This window comes from Plectrocnemia conspersa, unplaced genomic scaffold (genome assembly GCF_051122295.1).
Source record: "Plectrocnemia conspersa isolate PC_06_02 unplaced genomic scaffold, ASM5112229v1 ptg000001l, whole genome shotgun sequence".
In the NCBI taxonomy this organism is placed as follows: domain Eukaryota; kingdom Metazoa; phylum Arthropoda; class Insecta; order Trichoptera; family Polycentropodidae; genus Plectrocnemia; species Plectrocnemia conspersa.
In genome coordinates, this window is record NW_028277165.1 from 4,155,083 (window position 1) to 4,174,617 (window position 19,535).

At 31.1% G+C, this 19,535-nt stretch overlaps 2 protein-coding genes across 3 annotated transcripts in view; both read right to left on the reverse strand.

Moving 5' to 3' along the window:
• LOC148238506 (uncharacterized protein CG3556) overlaps positions 1–7,323 on the reverse strand; it is a 59,238-nt gene extending 51,915 nt beyond the window's left edge. For both annotated transcript variants that reach the window (XM_088187793.1, XM_088187787.1), the window contains exon 1: positions 7,234–7,323. The gene's annotated coding sequence lies outside the window, so the exon portion shown is untranslated. The remainder of the gene's footprint in view (positions 1–7,233) is intronic.
• A 2,840-nt stretch (positions 7,324–10,163) lies between these two features.
• LOC148238507 (gustatory receptor for sugar taste 43a-like) lies at positions 10,164–17,897 on the reverse strand. Its single transcript, XM_088205077.1, has 9 exons — positions 17,792–17,897; positions 15,959–16,152; positions 15,095–15,242; positions 13,460–13,618; positions 13,095–13,214; positions 11,766–11,948; positions 10,816–10,922; positions 10,595–10,756; positions 10,164–10,332 (listed from the first exon to the last, which is right to left on the reverse strand). Exons 2-9 carry the CDS (start codon positions 16,100–16,102, stop codon positions 10,258–10,260), a joined length of 1,098 nt encoding a protein of 365 aa, XP_088061203.1. The 5' UTR covers positions 16,103–16,152; positions 17,792–17,897; the 3' UTR covers positions 10,164–10,257.
• Positions 17,898–19,535: the final 1,638 nt, after the last annotated feature.

A 19,535-nucleotide genomic window follows, 5' to 3' on the forward strand; every position in this document is an offset into this window, starting at 1 on the left:
TTTCGACAAACAAATGTATCATAATTGCTGACGGTGCCGATAGGCAAATGTGTCGTTACGTAATGTAATAAAATATTGGGGTTATGTAACTGAACATTTTTTTGAACGAAATGTTGATGAAATCCCTCGGGGGATGTATCGACTGACAGTATTGCTTTATACAACGAAAGAGAGTAGCTTTTTTAATTCACAGTATATGTAAAATAAACATATATTTTCATCCACGGTACACCAAAACTCTTGCTAGAAGCCTGAGCCATACCACAATAAATATATATGAGTTTAAAGTTTGTAAAGATGCAAAGTATGCACATCTAAAGATATATGATCTATAATAAGCCATATTATTCTCCTAATTTAACAGTAAGCATACTTGAAAATGGATCATAATGTAAACAATATGGGCTATAAGAAATAATGTAAGATGATATTTTTTGTACACTAGGTATTAAGGCGCTTATCAGAATTAAACTCAATTTCATATATCAAACGAAAATGATCCGAACTGTAAGAGTCCTATTGTCCAAACGGATTAGGAAAAGTTTATGTCGAGATCAATCCAGTAAAAGTTTTTCTTTCTTTCATATGTATGTTTACAAACATGAAACGTTTGTGTTTTCTCACAAATAGTAACTTTTTAATCCAATAAATTATCGAACTAACAAGCTTCTACATTACCATAAAATACCGATTGACTAAGAATACAAATATTTCTTATCGATCATACAACTCATACATACAACAAATTAAGATAATAAAAAAAATAAGTTATGTACATATGACTAGTGAGTTGTTATTAATATCACGAGATATGAAAAGTGCTCGTGATTAACAAATTATGTACAATTGAAACTGGTTCTAACGTATGATTAGTAAGTGTCTTTTAAGTTCTTAATGTTTGCATTAATATATATATATATATATATATATATATATATATATATATATATATATATATATATATATATATATATATATATTGTATATATTTTTTAATATTAAAATAAATATATTTTTTCATTATTATTTTTAACTAGTAAGCAATATCTCACTGTTGCGAGTTACCGTAGCTAACAGACGAATACGAATACCGGACGCAAAGCTTTTTGCTCTTCTGTTTTTTCCTACGTCTTTATTTTGTAATTATGTAGTGTTAAAATAATTATTTTTAAATACAAATATTTTTATAATACAGTGCTTTCAATAAGTCTCGCCATTTTGTACTAAAAAAATATTTAATACAGAATGTATTACACATACATAAAAAATATCAGCTGACAGATTATGATCAGCTAATACAAAGTATATATAACACCTTTTATATAATATCATAATGAAGCTTATTTGGCAAAGAACCTTGTTAAACTGGCGTGGGAATTTAATTTCATGTTTAATTTGGTTCTGATTCAATAAATAGTGATTAACAGTAGAAACGCTCGGTTATCTAGACTTTTTATAACAATATTATGACTTAAAATAAGTGAATATCGAATAAAGAAAGCATATTTAAACCGAATTTTGATCAATAGGAGAGCGCAAAAAACAATTATCCTTTCTCAGAAGTCAAAAATCCGCGTCAAAAGCAATAAAATCGTGCCGTCTTACAATACACTTTGATCAATACTCTCATATATCAGAAATCCATAGTTTTATCGGTAAGGATAGCTAACATATTTTTACAACGTAGTGTAAAATCGAATTGCAGAAAATATGCGAAATGTGACTTCTGTCTATACTTCTGCTTATTTTCCTTTGAGAGTTGAGTTGGCTAAGTTTATGTTTTGCACTTGACCTAATCTAAGTTCTAAAACAATAATTATTTTTAGAAGTCATTAGGTTAGGTTTGGGTTTGAACAGCAAATGGACGTTTCGCAACTGTAAAATTGACCTTCATAGACATATTAGAGCAGCATATTAGCGCCTATCAGTTAAATTAAGAAACAGATATCTACTAATGAAAATGTATTTGGACTTCACTAATGAAAATATAACTTCTTCAAAAAATACACATTCACTGTAACATTTATACATCGCATATAAATAAATAAGTATGTAAATCTATATATTAAATAATATAACTTTACTAACACCTGCCAAATAAATTATATTTTCACTGGTTACCCGTAAAAATGTTTTGAAATATAAATTAATTTTTGTTTCATTCTGGGCGCCAGTCCACCACACGCTGGACGCACGCCATTCATCAGTGTGGGAGAGTGTCTTCTAGAATTAAATCACAAATTCTTGAGGGGAAGTGACCTCTCGGGCTAGCCATCTGAGGTAGAGCGCGAGGCACTACCTAGGAAGAACAAAGCATAGCAAAGTAACGTAAGCAGGCCAAAGGGATCGACTTTTCCTGGGGTCCGAGGGCTAAAGGCTGCGACTGAGGTAGCATGAATACCTGCAGGGTGGTGCTAACATGAGGATGATACGCAATGCCGACCAGCGAGCAAGAGCCCGTCTCCCTAAGACGCTTGGGAGAGAAAATTAGTAATACGGGGGGTGGCGGAACCGCTCACCCGGCCGTCACAAGCTGGGTGTCCACCCATAGGGTTGGACTCGTAAGGATTTATTACCGGTAACGGCAATGGTGCACGCAATTGATAACACGTAGTTAAGTTTCTGTTTATTTTATTGTGTCATCCTATGTTAAGCTATGAATGCAATGTATATCAGCAGTAGAAGCTCTTCACTAAGATCTGTGCTTCTTCAAGTCGATGAAGGCATATTAAAATATTGACGATATCGTCTCAAAAGTAGCCTTAAAGAAGTTTAGTCAGCATTTATGGTATTCAACTGACGAAATAGCTGTATCGTCACTATTTGACAAGGAGTTTGATCAAAAAATAAAATTAAAAATAGCTACTAATTTGAACAAAGAAAATATTTCGAGTTTTGTGCATCGATACCGTCAAATAAAAAAAATTGAGGCTCATTGATTCGTCGATTCGTTAAATATATCCTAGAGAGCTGATATTTAATTAATGAATACTTAGGGTCAAATATAATATATTTAGATGGTATGCGTACCAGATTTCGTAAAAAAATATTTCAAGCTACACCTTAACGTGCTAGCAGATTAAAATACATCGTCCATAATAAATTGTTAACATATACAAATCGATATTGTTATTGTATATTATTTATAACCATACATTCATCACATTTACTCACAAACACAACAGCTAATATTATTATTAATGATAGTTATACACATAAACATGTATCTTCATGGATAATTATTCGCAAAAACGCTTCATTACAGACCTTATTATAAATCAAAGCAAACTTTGGCATAACATCTTTGTTAATTAATATTAATGGCGTCCCGATTAACAAAAAGTAGTCCCTTAATCTCCGAGAGGCCTTGGCGGTATACGTGATTATTGGAAAATTCTTACCGCGCTGTTTTGCGCCCGCTATGAAAATTTATTCCAGGGATGAAACATCCTTCGGAAATTTCTACGAAGACCGTTCAACTGGAGTTACAAAAAAATAAAACACGTAACTAAAGCAACTTTGCCGATCGATCATGGAGTGTTTGTATGAAGTGTGAGCTTGTGTGTCTGCGCCAAAGCATGCTTGACACGTTTGATGAAAAGAAAACTGTGTGCTTATATAATATGACGACGCAAACCTTGCGAGTACACGTTTATTACATAAGATAATAATCTATAAGTAAGGGAGAGTGATAGGCTTTGAATGTGAATGTTTGATCAGATCTATTGGCTACTCTTTAAATATTATTTTAATTTGTATCAGCAATAGTTACATAATAGAAAAACGCCTTCTATACAGAACATATTAACTAGATACTCGATTATAAACTGAACACGTGATATGATCCAGTGTAAAGTATATAATAATGACTCGTGACATATGAGTGGTCAATTTACTATGAATATGCAGTCTTAGGCAGAGTTATGCTCTTAGTCATAAACGATACAATCGTGCCTGTATTATTTTAATATGCAGATATATTATTTTATGTAAATGTTCCTAAAACATGAGTTACAATAGAGTAACAATCAACACTTACAAGCAGGGCTTTTTTAAACAAAAAATGTGCCGGAACTCACATTTTGTCAAGCTTTTTACTAAAAAAAATATCATTTAAATTAAATTTAAAGCAGATTTTCCGATGCCACGAAGAGTATTAAAAAATATGAGAGAGCCCGGACAGATCTGTCCGAGTGTCCTTCGGGCAAATCCGTACGTGTGCTTAGCTAAATCAGTATAAAAACTAACAGGTACTATTATGACCAAGAAAATATTTTTAATTACTCAACAGCTTACAATTAATGGAACAGTAAGAACTAAATTTGTATTACTATTTATTGTACTCTTGCAATATGACATACAATGCGTTACAATGGGATAAGTACAATCAACAACTACTAAGTAAGTAGTGGCACACCAGACTGAAATCAATCTGTAAGTTAATGATATATATTTTAATAATTATTTACTATTATTACGGAAATCTGTAATTATCGATTGGAATTATAATTATATAATAATACTGAAATCAAATTTTCTTAATAGAAAAGAAATTAAAAAGCGCTCTGATTTGAACCTATATTTTTTCGGGTATTATATCAAATTCTGACATTCTATAGAGGTTTTTAATTCCTAACGAGATATGGTAAAACTAATCTAAATTATATATTCACAATCTTTCAAATGCGAAATAATAATATAAAGTTATTAATTATTTAATTTAGCGGCTTTCTATAAATTTTTATAGTAAAATATTGTATTAAAAGTAAAATAAGAAACATATTTTTGAAGTTAGTTGTGACCCAAATATTAGTAAATATGTTTATGCTTTTAAATCTGAGCTAATTAATTTTTTTGGGTATGTAAAAAAATAGATTGATAGTAAGACTTACTAGAAATACTGTCTGATTTTATAAAATACAACAATATTATTCTTATGCGTTATAACCGATTTAAATCATTTTTAAAAAACACTTACATGTACTATCCGTTGATTTATCAATGAGTGCATTTGTTTTTCAGTTAACAACAAATAAATATTTGCTTCATAAGCTAAGAATACAAAGGAAATAATTGTATATAAATGTATACGTTGAATGTTAGTGTAAAATAAATATTAAAAACTGACCTGACTTAATCGATAATATACAGCCTTGGCCATGATTATGAGGAACGCCTTAAAATGGTGTGTAACTCTTTATAAGAACATAGTCTGGCCGAAATATTTTAGTTTTGAACACTAAACAAAGGAATTTGTATAAATAAATGAACAATAAGAAAATAAATATATTTTATTTCAAATGCTAGAAAACGCGATTTAAGTGAAGCTAAATAGCGAATATAATTTTATTGCATATTATTGACTGAATATATCGGAAATTATTGTATAAATCTCATTAATTGTTCACGACACACTGTCCAAAATGATTTGAAACGGTTCAACGAATCTGGGTATTACAAATCAAAGCCGAAAACTGGAAGAAAACGAAAGACAACTGCCCAGGAAGAATGAATCTTTGTTCGTGAGTCATCGTCAAAGCTGGCTGCTGAAATTTATGCAAGCGAATAGCCATCCGTTTATTCGCAGACGGTGAGAAGACGGCTTAACAATGTGGGATTCAGAGGTTGTAAAGCCCGACACAAACTGTGGCTTTCATGAATAAATAAAACTCGAAGGTTAGAGTGGGCCGGAAAACACCGAGATTGGACGTTTGAAGATTAGGCTATTGAGGTAACTTTAAACTAATATTGGTTAATATAAAAAAATATTAAAATCTTAATTTATTTTAGTTTTTTGGGACCTCTGGTGTAGTACGCATGCGCCGAAGAGTCGGAGAAAAATATATAGCTGATTGCGTAGTACCCAAAGTCAAATTGTTGCGGAAGCGTTGCATGGCAGCAGCAACGATAGGAAACCTGAACATTTGAAAGGTTAGTATGAATAGTAACATTTATAATTCAATGTTGGAATTCATTTTATTGGATTCCTACAGGAAAATATTTCCAAGCTACCACCCGATTCCAGGAAGGCAATCCATACTTCGCGAAAAATCAGGGGTTTGTTTGCGTCAAAGATTTTGACGCTTTTAGAATGGCCTGCACAGTTACTAGACCTAAATTTTATAGTGCATTTATAAAAAAAATAAAAGGAATGTTTGCCCCACCCAATTTTAAATCCAAAATTGCGCTACAAAAAAAAGTGTAAGCCTACTAAATACTTTAAGCAACCTTGATCGGTTTTTCATTTTTATTTTTATGATTTTTTAAGATATATTAAATTTATTGGGGTGCCCCATTATTATGGCCAAGCCTGTAGTTTACAACAATAAAAATAAAATATTTTATACACAGACTTTGAAAAGCACTGGTTAATGCGCAAGCTCTGACGCAACTCTGACGACGCCTATCGCTTTAAAAACGTGTTGACTTTATTATTTTAATTATTGAATTCAATTAAATCTTCAATTGCAGCTAATTTTATTATAAAAGTAAATTATTTTTAATGACACTAACAATATTAAGATTTTTTCAATTTATAAATAAGGCCATTTATTTACTTAATGTAAAGTTCAAGCGTTAGAAGCGCAAAATTCTATAGTTCGTTTTATATTTTTATTCTTGTTTATCGATTTGTCCATTGTCCGCGGCGCAGCTCACGTTCGACATTATCTAATGCCGTATCGAACACATATGGGTTGCTTTATGCTATTTTCCCAACCGGAAAACTATAAACGAAGCGTTTGATACGTAACAAAATTATATCGATTGGATTATAATTAAATTGTAAAATTAAAAAAAAAAACTTTAAATACATATCGTGACCAAAAAATACTTTTCAGGTAAATTAAAAATACATATGCGATTAACATGCATGAATTTTTAAGGTAAAATGTACGAGGCACGCAAAAACATTTTTTTTTTGACCCTATTTTTTTTTTTAATTAAATTTACAATCATAAATAATTCATTCATTTTTTGTGCTTGTTCATATTTTTTAACACTCACATGAATATTAATGTTTATTAAATAACTTTAATTTAATTCACCCTCCACTTAATTATGTATGGTTTTGTTTCGAGTTAACTCGATACCAAGTTTGGAAGTAATGTAAGAAAGTGTTTTAAAACGAAATTACGACGTTTAATAGGCAGTCAAGTTTATTCAACTAGATTAAACGAGATAATTTTGTGTGCCGTATAAGTTTGACGTGTAGAATAACGTGAATCGACTTACTTTTATGTAATGCGGTGTCAGTAATGAAGCAGTGGAGTGCTGAGGCCAACACCTGATAGAATGAATGCCCGGACACTAAAAGTCTGCAATAAGGAGGGGGCGGGAATATGGGGATGCGTGCGCAGCTACTTCCGCGTAGGGTTGTCAAAACGTTTATTCGTAAATATTCATGGATTCCATATAATTTTGTTGAGTATTTTATCTATATATGATGAATCATCTTGAGCTCACAACTGTTTTAGGTATAGTTTAAATACATTTTTCAAATGAAGTTTAAAACCCATAGCGCTATATTAAAGATGTGTCAAATTAATATTCTTGCACCTCTATTAATATATTCTAATTGTAGATATGGTCGTTTCATATAATACATCGGCATCATAAGATTCCCTATCGAGCTCGACGGTTTACCGTTACATTCTAATTAGAATCCACTACTATTTGCCTCTCAGCCATACATCGTGGAAGGTGTTAGCCTGCGCTTCAAAAGAAATATTCAACATTTTATTTTTATTATATAATAATGCTCTTTTCTTATAATAAATACAAATATTTTATTGCTTTTGGAAACAACAATAGTAAGTACACATTTTATAATGACTATAATAATTATATTTATTTAAAGGATCTTTGAAATTCTGCGCAAAATTAAAAAAGTCAGATACATAAGTAGCAAAATTATGAAATGAAGTTAGTGGTATTGTAGCTTAATTAAATTTATTCATTTAAGTTTTTTGGAAATAAGTGTTATTTCCTGAATTTTGATATATGTAAATTACTTTTGTAATGTTCTAGCAGTTTAATTTTTGTGCTTATGTGTTATTTTATTTGTCGCTTTTGTGTACATGTTATTTAATTTGTAAGCAAATATTAATGTAACTTTAAATTTCAAAAAAAGTATAGTAAAACAAATTGTCTTCTAATAAGCTGCATTTAAAAATATTTTATAAAATTACATGAGTAAAATTATTAAAAATGACACCCCTCACATGAACACAATTCCTACGCCTGCTGCTACTATTTAACTCTTGACCACTAATGTTTGTATTGAACTTTTTTAACTATTTCCCGCATCTAACTTACATAAGTTTATAAATGATATTCCTAATATTTTGATGATTCTGATCTTAATATTTTTTACTTTTAGTCTTTCCTTTTTATTTTATTTTAAATTTCATATCATGATTCGATTTATTTTACACTTAAGCTCACAGTTAATGATAAAATTTTAAGCTTTGAGAACCCTAAAGGTGTAACTTCTTAGAAAGTAAGACATTTGGTGAAAACTAGTTTTATTACATTATATTTACATATGTTGCGACAGACGATAAATGACGAGATGTTTTATCCGAGCGGTGGTGGATAAGCTGGCGGAAGGATGATGTCAGTAGACGATCCTTAGAGTTCTGACTGGTGTGACAGCGCAGAAGCTGTGTGCGTCCATGATCGTATTCGAGTGTCCGACGGAGTCGGATTGCGAGTAGCTGCTTGTGACTGACTTCTCCTCATCGAAGTCCAGGCTTACGTATCCAGGGCTGCAAAGCATTCTGACGAATCACATTCATGCAGCGATCATCCAGCCAATAGATGTACTCGTTTCTTAGAACAGCGAAATAGGTATACGCCTTTAAAAAGCGACATTCACTCGATGGGCATTGTTCAAGGCCGTATATTGCAACGGGAATCATGTGGATTGTTCAAGGCCGTATATTGCAACGGGAATCATGATTTATTATATCCGTGACCGTTTTGCAACAAATAAATATTCTCTCAATGACGGAGAATATATATTACTGTAGGAACACCTGCATGTTATTTATGTGATTTTTTCTGCTCATAACGATGGTTTACTCTATTGTCTTGTTTCCTTGTTGATGGATGATCATTTTGGTCATAGTAAATTTACGCAAGTTTTGAAAATAAGACCCTTTAAAACAAAAATAGTATTTAAAACCCAAAAAGTTGAGGGTCCGGTAGTCCCACACTCGCTAGCTTCGGTACCTCACGATAGTGAGATACTGACAGCTAGTATAAATATCAGGGCTGTGGAGTCGGAGTCGGAGTCGGAGTTGGAGTCGTGGAGTCGTGGTGTTTTGGCCGGAGTTGGAGTCGGAGTCGGAGTCGTGAAAAATGAGCGACTCCGAGCATTTTTTAAATTATGAAATTTATCAATTTTTAATTGCGTAATAATGAATGTGTATAGCGTATGAATATTAAACTTGTAGAAAAACACCAAAAATACCTGATAAAATTAAACTTTTTTGAGTCGGAGTCGAAGTCGGAGTCGGAGTCGGAGTGGAGTCGTGTTGTTGGTAAATATCGGAATTGGAGTCGGAGTCGGAGTCGTGTTTTTTTTTAACGACTCCACAGCCCTGATAAATATACATAACGTATATTTTTTTATTGATTTTATTAACCCTTGTTTGATTTTTAAACGGCTATGATAATTTAGTTATATCAAGTTTATTACCGTTGTTATAGGCCTTATCAAAACTACTCTTTTTACTCAAAAAATCAATAAAGAGTTTTTACATAACATTTAAGGAATGAATTAATCTAGATAATCTCCAAACTAAATCATATTAAAATCTTGATTTTTTAAATATTTTAATTTTGCCAACCCTTGCAGTAGAACTGCACTTTCAACCAATCAGAGGGTAGCGCCGTGGTCTAACGTGAACTGAATGATTTTATATAATTTATACAAAATTCATCCACTATTCAAAACGTTTATAGCACGAAACTTATGTATAGCGTTTATGGTGACGTAACGAGCAGCCAGATTTGTCATTTCTACCCATGAAAGCACAAACGATGTTCCGAAAAAAAAAACATTCACCCTCGCTAACCCCATGATTCATTCATGTGACTCAGATCAATGAGTAATGAGGCAAATAAACACACAAACGATATGCCATTATTTATTTACACACACTATCGCTAATTGTATAATAAATATAAATATTTAATAGGAATAATTATATATTATAAAAATAAATATATGTGATTCGAATAATTAGATACTCAATGTTTTTCTTCATCATCTTGCTTTTGAAATTGAATCAGTATTACTAGATAGGTCGTCACTGCTGCAGTTACCTATAAATATATAGAATCAAACATAATTACGATTATTAGTAATACTGTTAGCAATAAGAGACGGACCGAAACTACTTTTTATAATTTCTGTCATAACCGACACCGATTTCTTTACATGACATTGCATTATCTGGTGTGTGATAAATTAATAAAAAAATGCCAGATAAACTTCTAAGGCTTCAAGCATCGTAAAAAAAATTTGGTCAGTCTTATATTATTTTTTTTAAATATTAAAGCTATGTATAAATCTATATATACTTACACTAGCTATAAGCGGACGATCTAAGCTACTAACTCCCAAAGCTGTAAAGTCCGGAGAACGATGCAAAAGTTGCCTAGAGAACAATTCTAATCTTCTCAAAACGACGCTATTTGCCTTCCAATGTCCCAGCATTTCTCCAACAATGTCTCCGGTCTTGGCTGCCTGTAAAACGACGTGCGTTAATGTTGACTAATAAATATTTTAGCTCAAATATGAAATACCTCTTTTTTGGTTCGGTGGCATGGTTCGACTAACATGAACAATCTTAGACCATGAGCAGTACACCATAGGAACTGTAGGATCAAATTGTGAGGTCGACGAGGTCCGCCTATCATTATATATAAATAAAATTGCGTTTTTCAGTTCAATAGGGATAATGAGAGTGCGATTTGTGCTTAGTGTGCTTAAAACACGATGCTTATCTGTGTCACTATTTATGTGAACAATGGAAAAACAACGCCACTGCGTGATTTACAATCTAGCACCTATAAATTGTATGATTCATGTAATCATTCACGATCGACACTTTACGTGTACTGGCATATTTTGTGTTTACCTAAAATGTTGTTTAAATAAATATTTATATTATAAGCGTATGTACACCACTGAGAAATAATTATTACATGACAGCTTTTGTATCAAGCATCAGATTGGGCGATTGTTCTTATGATTTATCTACTTTCTTATTTTATGATTGGCACAACGCCTTTTAACATGCGAGTCAAATTCTTCAGCAGTATAACAGAGCTACCAACATTTATTTCTCATCTTAATACATTGCTCGTGCTGCGGTGTGTGCCGGTGCATTATCGTGTTAGTGCAACGATTGTTGTTTTAAATGCATCCATGACTTTTACAGATTTATTCTATACCAATAATCGATAAATGAGATCTTACTTTAATCCTTAATAAAAAATGAATGACGAAAGAGACATATACTTAACATATTATGAGTTAATCATCCATTACATAAAATCCATTTATAATCATTTTAAAATATTCTCTAATTGCGTATTGTAGTACTGCCTACTTCATATAAGTAGAAGAGAAACAAAGAAGCATAAAATCCGTATAATAGATACAAGTAAAAAAATGGTAGAATGTGCTCCCGGTCACGACCGCAAGTGATTCACGTCCTTAATCGGTGGCAATTTTTAGTCTCAGTGCTTACCCACTTCCAAAATTAGGAAGTAAGGCGTCACGATCAGATGCAGTAGAGTACTAATCAAGATGATCAAGACAGGAAGTCCAAAACTGGTGTCCACTTCGCGTGCAGCAGCACAAAGGACACCGTGCAAGTCAGAGAGTCGTCTTATACATTCGGCCGGTTCCTGAGAAGTCACGTTGTCCTCGTCTGAAATGAGTCAAATAGCAATTATTAGATTATTGTGAGAAGCTACTATGGTGTGATATAATTTAATATGTAGACTGTAGGATGCGTATTAAATGTCGTATTTATATTAAAAAAATATTTTTAATAACAAATTATAACAATAAAAATATGTATTTTTATTTTTGTATGTCAATATCAACAAGCGTTTCATAAAAAATTTTCCATATAGTAAAAATAAGGGAATCGCAAAAAACTAACATTTTTCTTAGACATCAAGCACTTTTTTTACTAAAAAAATACGCGACAATCAATCAATCAAAGGAGAACACAAAAAAAGTGATTGTTTACGTCAGTGAAAGTACAATCTTAAATATCAACAAAATTCAGGCTATATTTTAAAATAAAATAAAATTAGGCTATATAATAAATTAATAATTCATTAATTACTTATCTAAAAAATTGCAAAAAAAGTTTTTCACTTTCTTACATAAATATCATATTATTTAAAAAAATTAATCTAGATATTTGCTTCAAAGAAAATAACAGAGCTTATAATTAAAATAATGTATTTTTGTATGCACTTTATTTTTATTTATTGTAAATCTTTCATTGCAACATGACAGGCGTAAGCCCAATGCGTTACAGTGGAGTAAATACAAACACTACTAAGTAAGTAGTGAGATACCAGACCTAAATCAAAGTTTGTAAATTAGTGACATTAATATTATTAATTATTAAAACTGGTTAATGATTGCTTAAAAAATTTAAATTGAAATTAATTTTATTAAATAGTAAGGGAGATATTGAAGAAAATGCGGAAGTAATAATTAATGGGTGCAAAATAGAATTGGTTAATATAATTAAATACTGTAAAATATATATTGATGATAATTAAAAAAATATAAATCCTTTGATAATATATTAAAAAAGATTTAAAATATTATGATAATTAATCAGATTAAGATAAATTTTTATTGAATATATATAAAATCATTATTTCAATTAAAATATTGTAGAACCTTATTTTTTTAGAGAAGATGTGATAAAAAAATTGCAACCATTTCGACACAAAGCAATGAGATATATTATAAATAAATATAAAGCGTATAAATCATTCTTAATTATTGCTACATTTTAATAAAAATCTGACATGAAATGATTCGTTACCTGTCACAAATCCCAGAGTGTCCACAAAATTGCCCATCTTTTTAGGTCCCACGTCATGTAGACTCATTTTGATGACAAATACTTCAGTGTTAGTCGTTGGCAAATCCTCCATTTTTGTATCTATGATTAATAATATCGTCATATATAATAAATTACTTTCTATCTATTTAATTGTTGAAGGATAAAAATATAACCATTTTTGTTGCTACTCTCAGCAACGAGCGAAATATTTCTCTTGGAATCCACAAGGATTCGATCTGAAAGTTTTTCACAGCGTCATAAAAGACTGTCAAATTAATTTCGGTCACGTTTCCTGCTTTCACGTGCAGGATAAAATAGAATGGAAAAACTCGTACTTTATATACCTTTTACCAAGGACAAATTTCTTCCGGTCGTCGCTAATACTTCGTTGAGCCTCTTTAGGCGTATATAAATGGAATATGCCAGGAAAGCGAACTGCACCTCCAGCATCACAACCACGTAGTACAGCAAATAAAATGGCAAATAATTTTGCAGCAACGTAACTTAAAAAAATGTAACAGAATACATATTTATATAATTAAAAAATAATTTTATTAACCCCAGAAATAATATTTAAGGTGTAGCAAGCGTAAATATGTCTGACCATTTTAAATTTATTTATTAAAACTTTTTTTTTACTTTGCATCATGTGTACATAGAGTTAAGTATGAAAATAATGAAGCTATTTATAAACAATTCCATACATATTAGGGGTACCCATAAGTAATGTCGTATTTTCAGAAAGCATGGTTTTAGGTTAGTTGCATTCAGTCATTTGGCTAAGAAAGACGTATCCGAATATTTGGTGTGTTGTGAAAGGTCTTTATCTTCATTTTGCGGAGAAAAAAAAATTTTTTACGTGTCCCTTTTAATAATGATAGAGACGTGTCCATCTGAAGAATATTTGCGAAGTTGCATGCTTTTTCAGTTTTATGCAAAAAAAAACGCATTGGAGGCAACAAGAAACATTTGCGAGGTTTATTAAGGCGCATTAACTATCCAGGAATGGAAAAAATGGTTTAATAAATTTAAATCGGGAAATTTTGATTTAAAAAATGAGCTGAAAAGTGAACAACCCCGTGAAGGGGATGAAGCAGCCCTAAGAGAAGACATAGACAAAAATCCTAGTCTCACCATCAAGGAATTATCGAGTCAAGTCTGTACTTCATTGTCGACAACTCAAAGGTGCTTGAAAATATGGAGAAGATGTGAAAAAAAGGAATCTGAGTCCTACATGCGTTGACCGACCGTAACAGGCACTCGAGGCGAACTATCTGCGAACTATTGTTTAAAAAAAATAGTCGAGCTCGTTTTTGCATAATTTTATCACGGGAGACGAGAAATGGGTACTCTATTCAAACGCTACAAAAAGAAACAATGGTTAAATCAAGGAGATAAAGCAGCCCCGATCCCAAAACTTGGATTACACCAAAAAAAAGTGGTATTTTGTGTATGGTGGGATGCAAAAGTAATAATTTATTATGAATTATTAAAACAAGGCGATATTTTAACATCACAAGAGTACTGTGACCAATTAAAACACTTAAGCGCTAAGTTGCGTAAAAAAATACCAGCTTTAGTGAATATAAACGAAAAGCTAATCCTCCTGCATGACAACGCTCAGCTGGTTTGACCAAAAAAAAAATGGACGAATTGAATTTGAGGTCTTTATTGCTTCCGGCCTATTCTCCAGATATGGCACCAACTAACTACCATATTTTTCGCTCATTGGAACATTTCTTAAAAGAAAAAAAATTCAAAACACAAGATGAGATAAAATCGACCCTTTCGTCCTTTTTCGACTCTAAACCTACAGAATTGTATAAGAAAGGAATTTTTGATTTACAAAATAGATGGAGCAAAGTCATCGCAAATCATGGAAATAATTTTGTATAAATATATTAAATAAATAATTAAAAAAATAAATTTGAGTTTCATTAAAAAATACGACATTACTTATGGGTACCCCTAATACTTACATTGACTGTTAGTACTTTCAGCTATCTTTTCATACAGACTAAAGTCGTCGATGAGTAAACAAGTCCAAGCAATCAGCACAACGATTATAATGATGCACAATTTTTTTTCTTTCTTATAAACCATTTTGACTCCCAGACTATTATCCACCTAAAAGCATATTTAATAATATAAATCAGAGTATAAACACATATAATATAACAATGACAGTATTTTTTATAGAATCGAATATTCTTTGGGGAAGACGTCACATAGTCTCCCTTCCCAAGACGTCGCCATATAATTTTCCATTGACGCGAGCTTGACGTTAATGGACTTGCGGATATTATGGAATTTTACTAAGTGTTTTACCGCGACGAGGGATTACACCACCCTCCACCGTGCCAAAAAAAAATTGTTTCACAACCACTTAAAACGCGAAAAACACCCTCGTAAAATATTGATTCTAGTGTTCGGGTTGTTTTTTTATTTATACACTCTTCGACAGAAATGTTTAGTATTAATATTATACCCCTTTAATGTTAAGATTATATTTCTCGATGCGCAATGGATCTGTGAGCCATGTATAATTACATAAAATATTGTTAATCTACTTCCTTAACCAAGCTAAATATGTTTTTCTTCAAATAATGTGTTTATCAGTGATTGTCACTGATAAACACACTTCTATCTTAATCATGAACAGCACTTCTTTAGCCAGGATTTAATTCACTGCATCATTTAACACATTTCACTTGTACATAACATCATTGCAATAAACATAAACAAGTTGCACAAAAGAAACGGATTATGAAGTCTTGTACTGGATTGAGAATTGGCAATCTTATTAACTACTAATTAAAATAAGTAATATTCATATAACATACCTTTGATAGAAGCTCTAACACTTTCAGCAGCCTCTTTAATCGGTTTGGTGCACCATAAATTCCAACAGCCGAAGTGACTAGCACAGCTGATACATCTCCAGAGCCCACAACTCGAGCCGTCATACTCCTCAAGCGCACAGACATATTAGGCGGCGTGCGAAGCTCTCGACTCAATCCGTAAATGCTGAAGATCACTACACAGTAAAACAACAATCAAATCCCAACCTAAACCTTTAAAAAAAAGTATTATCATAAAACTTCCGGAGCACTCGTCTGATTGACCATCTCTTCGGAAGCAATTTACATGACCCGTTTATGAGGTTCATGTCATAGCAATCAAAGTTTGATGGTAGCTGCGTTTGGAATATAAAGTACCTCTCTTATGGCAAGGGACTCAGATTCTAAATATTAGCTGAATAATTCAGGAATTAATGTTATTGTTGCCGGAGGAATAAAAGTGTTCGAAAGTGCTAAAGAAATCCGTAGAGATTATGCTTTTGCCAATTTATTTCATTTTTTTATGGTAGCACCTGTAGAATATTAAAATGATGGCGTGGAATAAACAAACGTGCGGAGATAAAATTCCTCACGAAAGGTGAATAAATTATTCATTCCTCTTCTTAATCTTTCACGTCGTCTGGAAAGATAATCCCAAATGTGGCATATTCCAAGCATAATTGGACTAAATATTTATTTTATGTGGTATTATGATATTAGGATAAATGTGAAATCATATACTGATAAATATTTGTATTTGTACTATTTATACTAATAAAATAATATCTAAACATCCCTTAAAACGTATCATATACATTTATTTACTTTAATGAGTAATGAATTAAGTGTTTATTATTCAAATAGCTATTTTAAAGTTCCTCTAAAAAACATATTTAAATACTTTAAGATATATAAGAAATATAATATATTCGATACAAGTTGTATTAAAGACAAAAAAAATGGACTATAATAATAAGATATTTTATTGTCTCTAATAATCCAAAATATTGATTTTATTTCAGCCCTGAAAGATAATGAGTCTTATATTCTGAAAGGCAATTAGCGAACTGTCAAATATCCATTTCGATATCAAATTCTAAATGCATGGCTTTTGAGACTATAAAATAATTAAGTAGTATCATATGTATGTAACATTTTTGACCAATTATATTTTTATTATGTACAAATTAGACTCTTATTTTTATCACATAATAAGAAAGGGCCAAATTGTATTTAAAATATTATTTATAATTACACTATACAATCATTTGCTACAAAGATGTATTATATATGTAAAATATAACACTCGACCTTGACAAACATAAAATTATATTTATGTTTTTTAATGACATAATACATATCAAACTGTGTTTTTATCACTTGCACAATTTATTATAATTGAAGGTCATTCATTAACGATTTCGAACAATCGAATACAATATCTCTAAAGTACGCCAAACACTCTATTTTGTATTACAATAGAAGAGAGATCTCGTGACTAAACAATTGTGTTAATAATTGGAAATATTTTACGGACCACCTAATATTTGTTCCGAGATGTTATTCACTCATCAACTAATTATCAACCGCTCCTCGTATATAAAATCTTTATATGCTTAATTGCATCTTTAAAAACAAAAAAAATTAGGTTTCTAAATCTTAAATGTATACTGCTAAAATAAATGTTTATAGCCTATATAGTTTATATTGTAATAAATAAATATATTTATATTAAAATCTAGTGGCCACATAATGCTGACTTTACTATGAAAAAGATCTTTTGAAATGTTTAATTTGTCAATAATTTTATCACAGTTTGATGTAAAAATAACATACCCAAAACAGTGAAGATGAAACAGCTGATGATACAGTATTTTTTCGATATAATTAAAGACCATTTAGAAGGCACGTCCTTAAAAGGCTTTGTGAGTCGGTTGAACTGCACAGGAGCCAAACCCACAATCCTTGAGACGAACAGTACGAAGGCATGAGCTCTAGCAACTGCCACTTCTCCTTCTGCCATCTCTTTCTCAGGCTTTGTATTTAGCCTAAAAAGATAATTTAACAAACAACATCAACAAAAACACACGTGATTAATAAAAATTTCGTGCTTATCTTAAAAAATCTCACACGTGATATTCGATTTTATAATACTTTTTTTAATCATATACAATGCATATTTACAACATATCCATATTGCTAAGATTATAGTGTATTGCGTATATATGTAAATAAAATTATATTACGTACCTCTTCCTCCGACGGATCAGGTAATCTTCAAAGATTTTCACTTTCCCGCTGAGTAGGATTTTCATTATCCATAATTTTATATAAGTCAAGATGTGGTATTATTAAACTAATATTTTATGTACTATATATTAGATAGATAAACGACACTCAAAAGCTATTAAACAATGGTGCATTGAGCACCGTGTTCGGAAAACAACTACACTGCAAAAGCTCTATCGATAAGTGGTCGTGTTATAAATCTGGGGTCGTAAACCAACCAAGATATTGGCAACATAATTATTTTAAAATTGCCTTTATTAAATTCCTCATTTTGTGGACAATTAAATCTGAGATCTCCCCAATACTTTTCAAGTTTTTATAAAAAAATATTATTAAAAATATTAGGAAGTTAATATTAATATTATATTTTATTAGATATTGTAGTTTTGTTTAGTTTACTACCTTAAACATACTAAACTGATGATTGAATTTTTTTTCGTTAAAAATAATAAGCATATAGAAGTGAAATCGTTTTTCAAGTGGTATCCAGCGGAAACCAATTATATTGAAGATTCTATGCGAAGAAAGGTCTGTGCTGTATTTTTTCTGTCTGATTAAATTGAGTTTATTATATTTTTTTTATTAAATAAATATTTAACAAAAATAGGTGATAAATCAATTTACTTTAAGCATTTATTAAGAATTACATATTTTTTAATTTGTTTTAATTTAGTTCAGTTACCAATGATCATGTTAATTATGTGTGTATTTTTCAATGATTTTTGAAAATAAATAGATTAGATATTTATTAGACAAACATTCGTAATTTGTTTCCACCCAAAGTCATCGCATTAGCCAGACAATTAAGAACTGGAAGGGCGAAAAATTTTCTCTAATTCTAAAAAGGTATTTAAGGTTGAGCACAGCATATAAACTCACTTGCATCATAAACTTAATCCTACCACCACTTCGCTTCCGACTTGGAATAAACGAGTTTATCTGAACTCGCATCAAGCAGGGCCACGCCAAATATCGACCGAAACGACCCATAGAAGACCGAGCAATGCAGCAGCTGCCTATTATTAAACCTTGTATTTATAAAAATAAACTCGCACATCGCTATGTACGCACATTATTATTATACATATATTGCTTTTGTGCAGCTTTTATATCAAATAAAAATCTGGTTAATCTAAAAATGTATCACTTGGAGCAAAAACGGTATGATTGCACTTTTTTTAAGTTAACCCTAGATGGACAACATGAACAAAAATAATATACTTTTATCATTGAAGATAAATAAAAGAGGAAAAGTAAAATATTTCAGCTATGTATTGTAATTATAATGGTG

Bases quoted from the DNA above. Each gene is read 5' to 3' on its own strand.
- LOC148238507 (XM_088205077.1), bottom strand. From the start codon at position 16,102: ATGTCTGTGCGCTTGAGGAGTATGACGGCTCGAGTTGTGGGCTCTGGA. The intron at 13,619-15,094 runs GTAAGTATTAGG...CATTTTTTTAAG, and splicing joins TGAAAGTACTAACAGTCAAT to TTACGTTGCTGCAAAATTAT. The intron at 10,923-11,765 runs GTAAGCACTGAG...ATATAATGATAG, and splicing joins CTTCCTAATTTTGGAAGTGG to GCGGACCTCGTCGACCTCAC.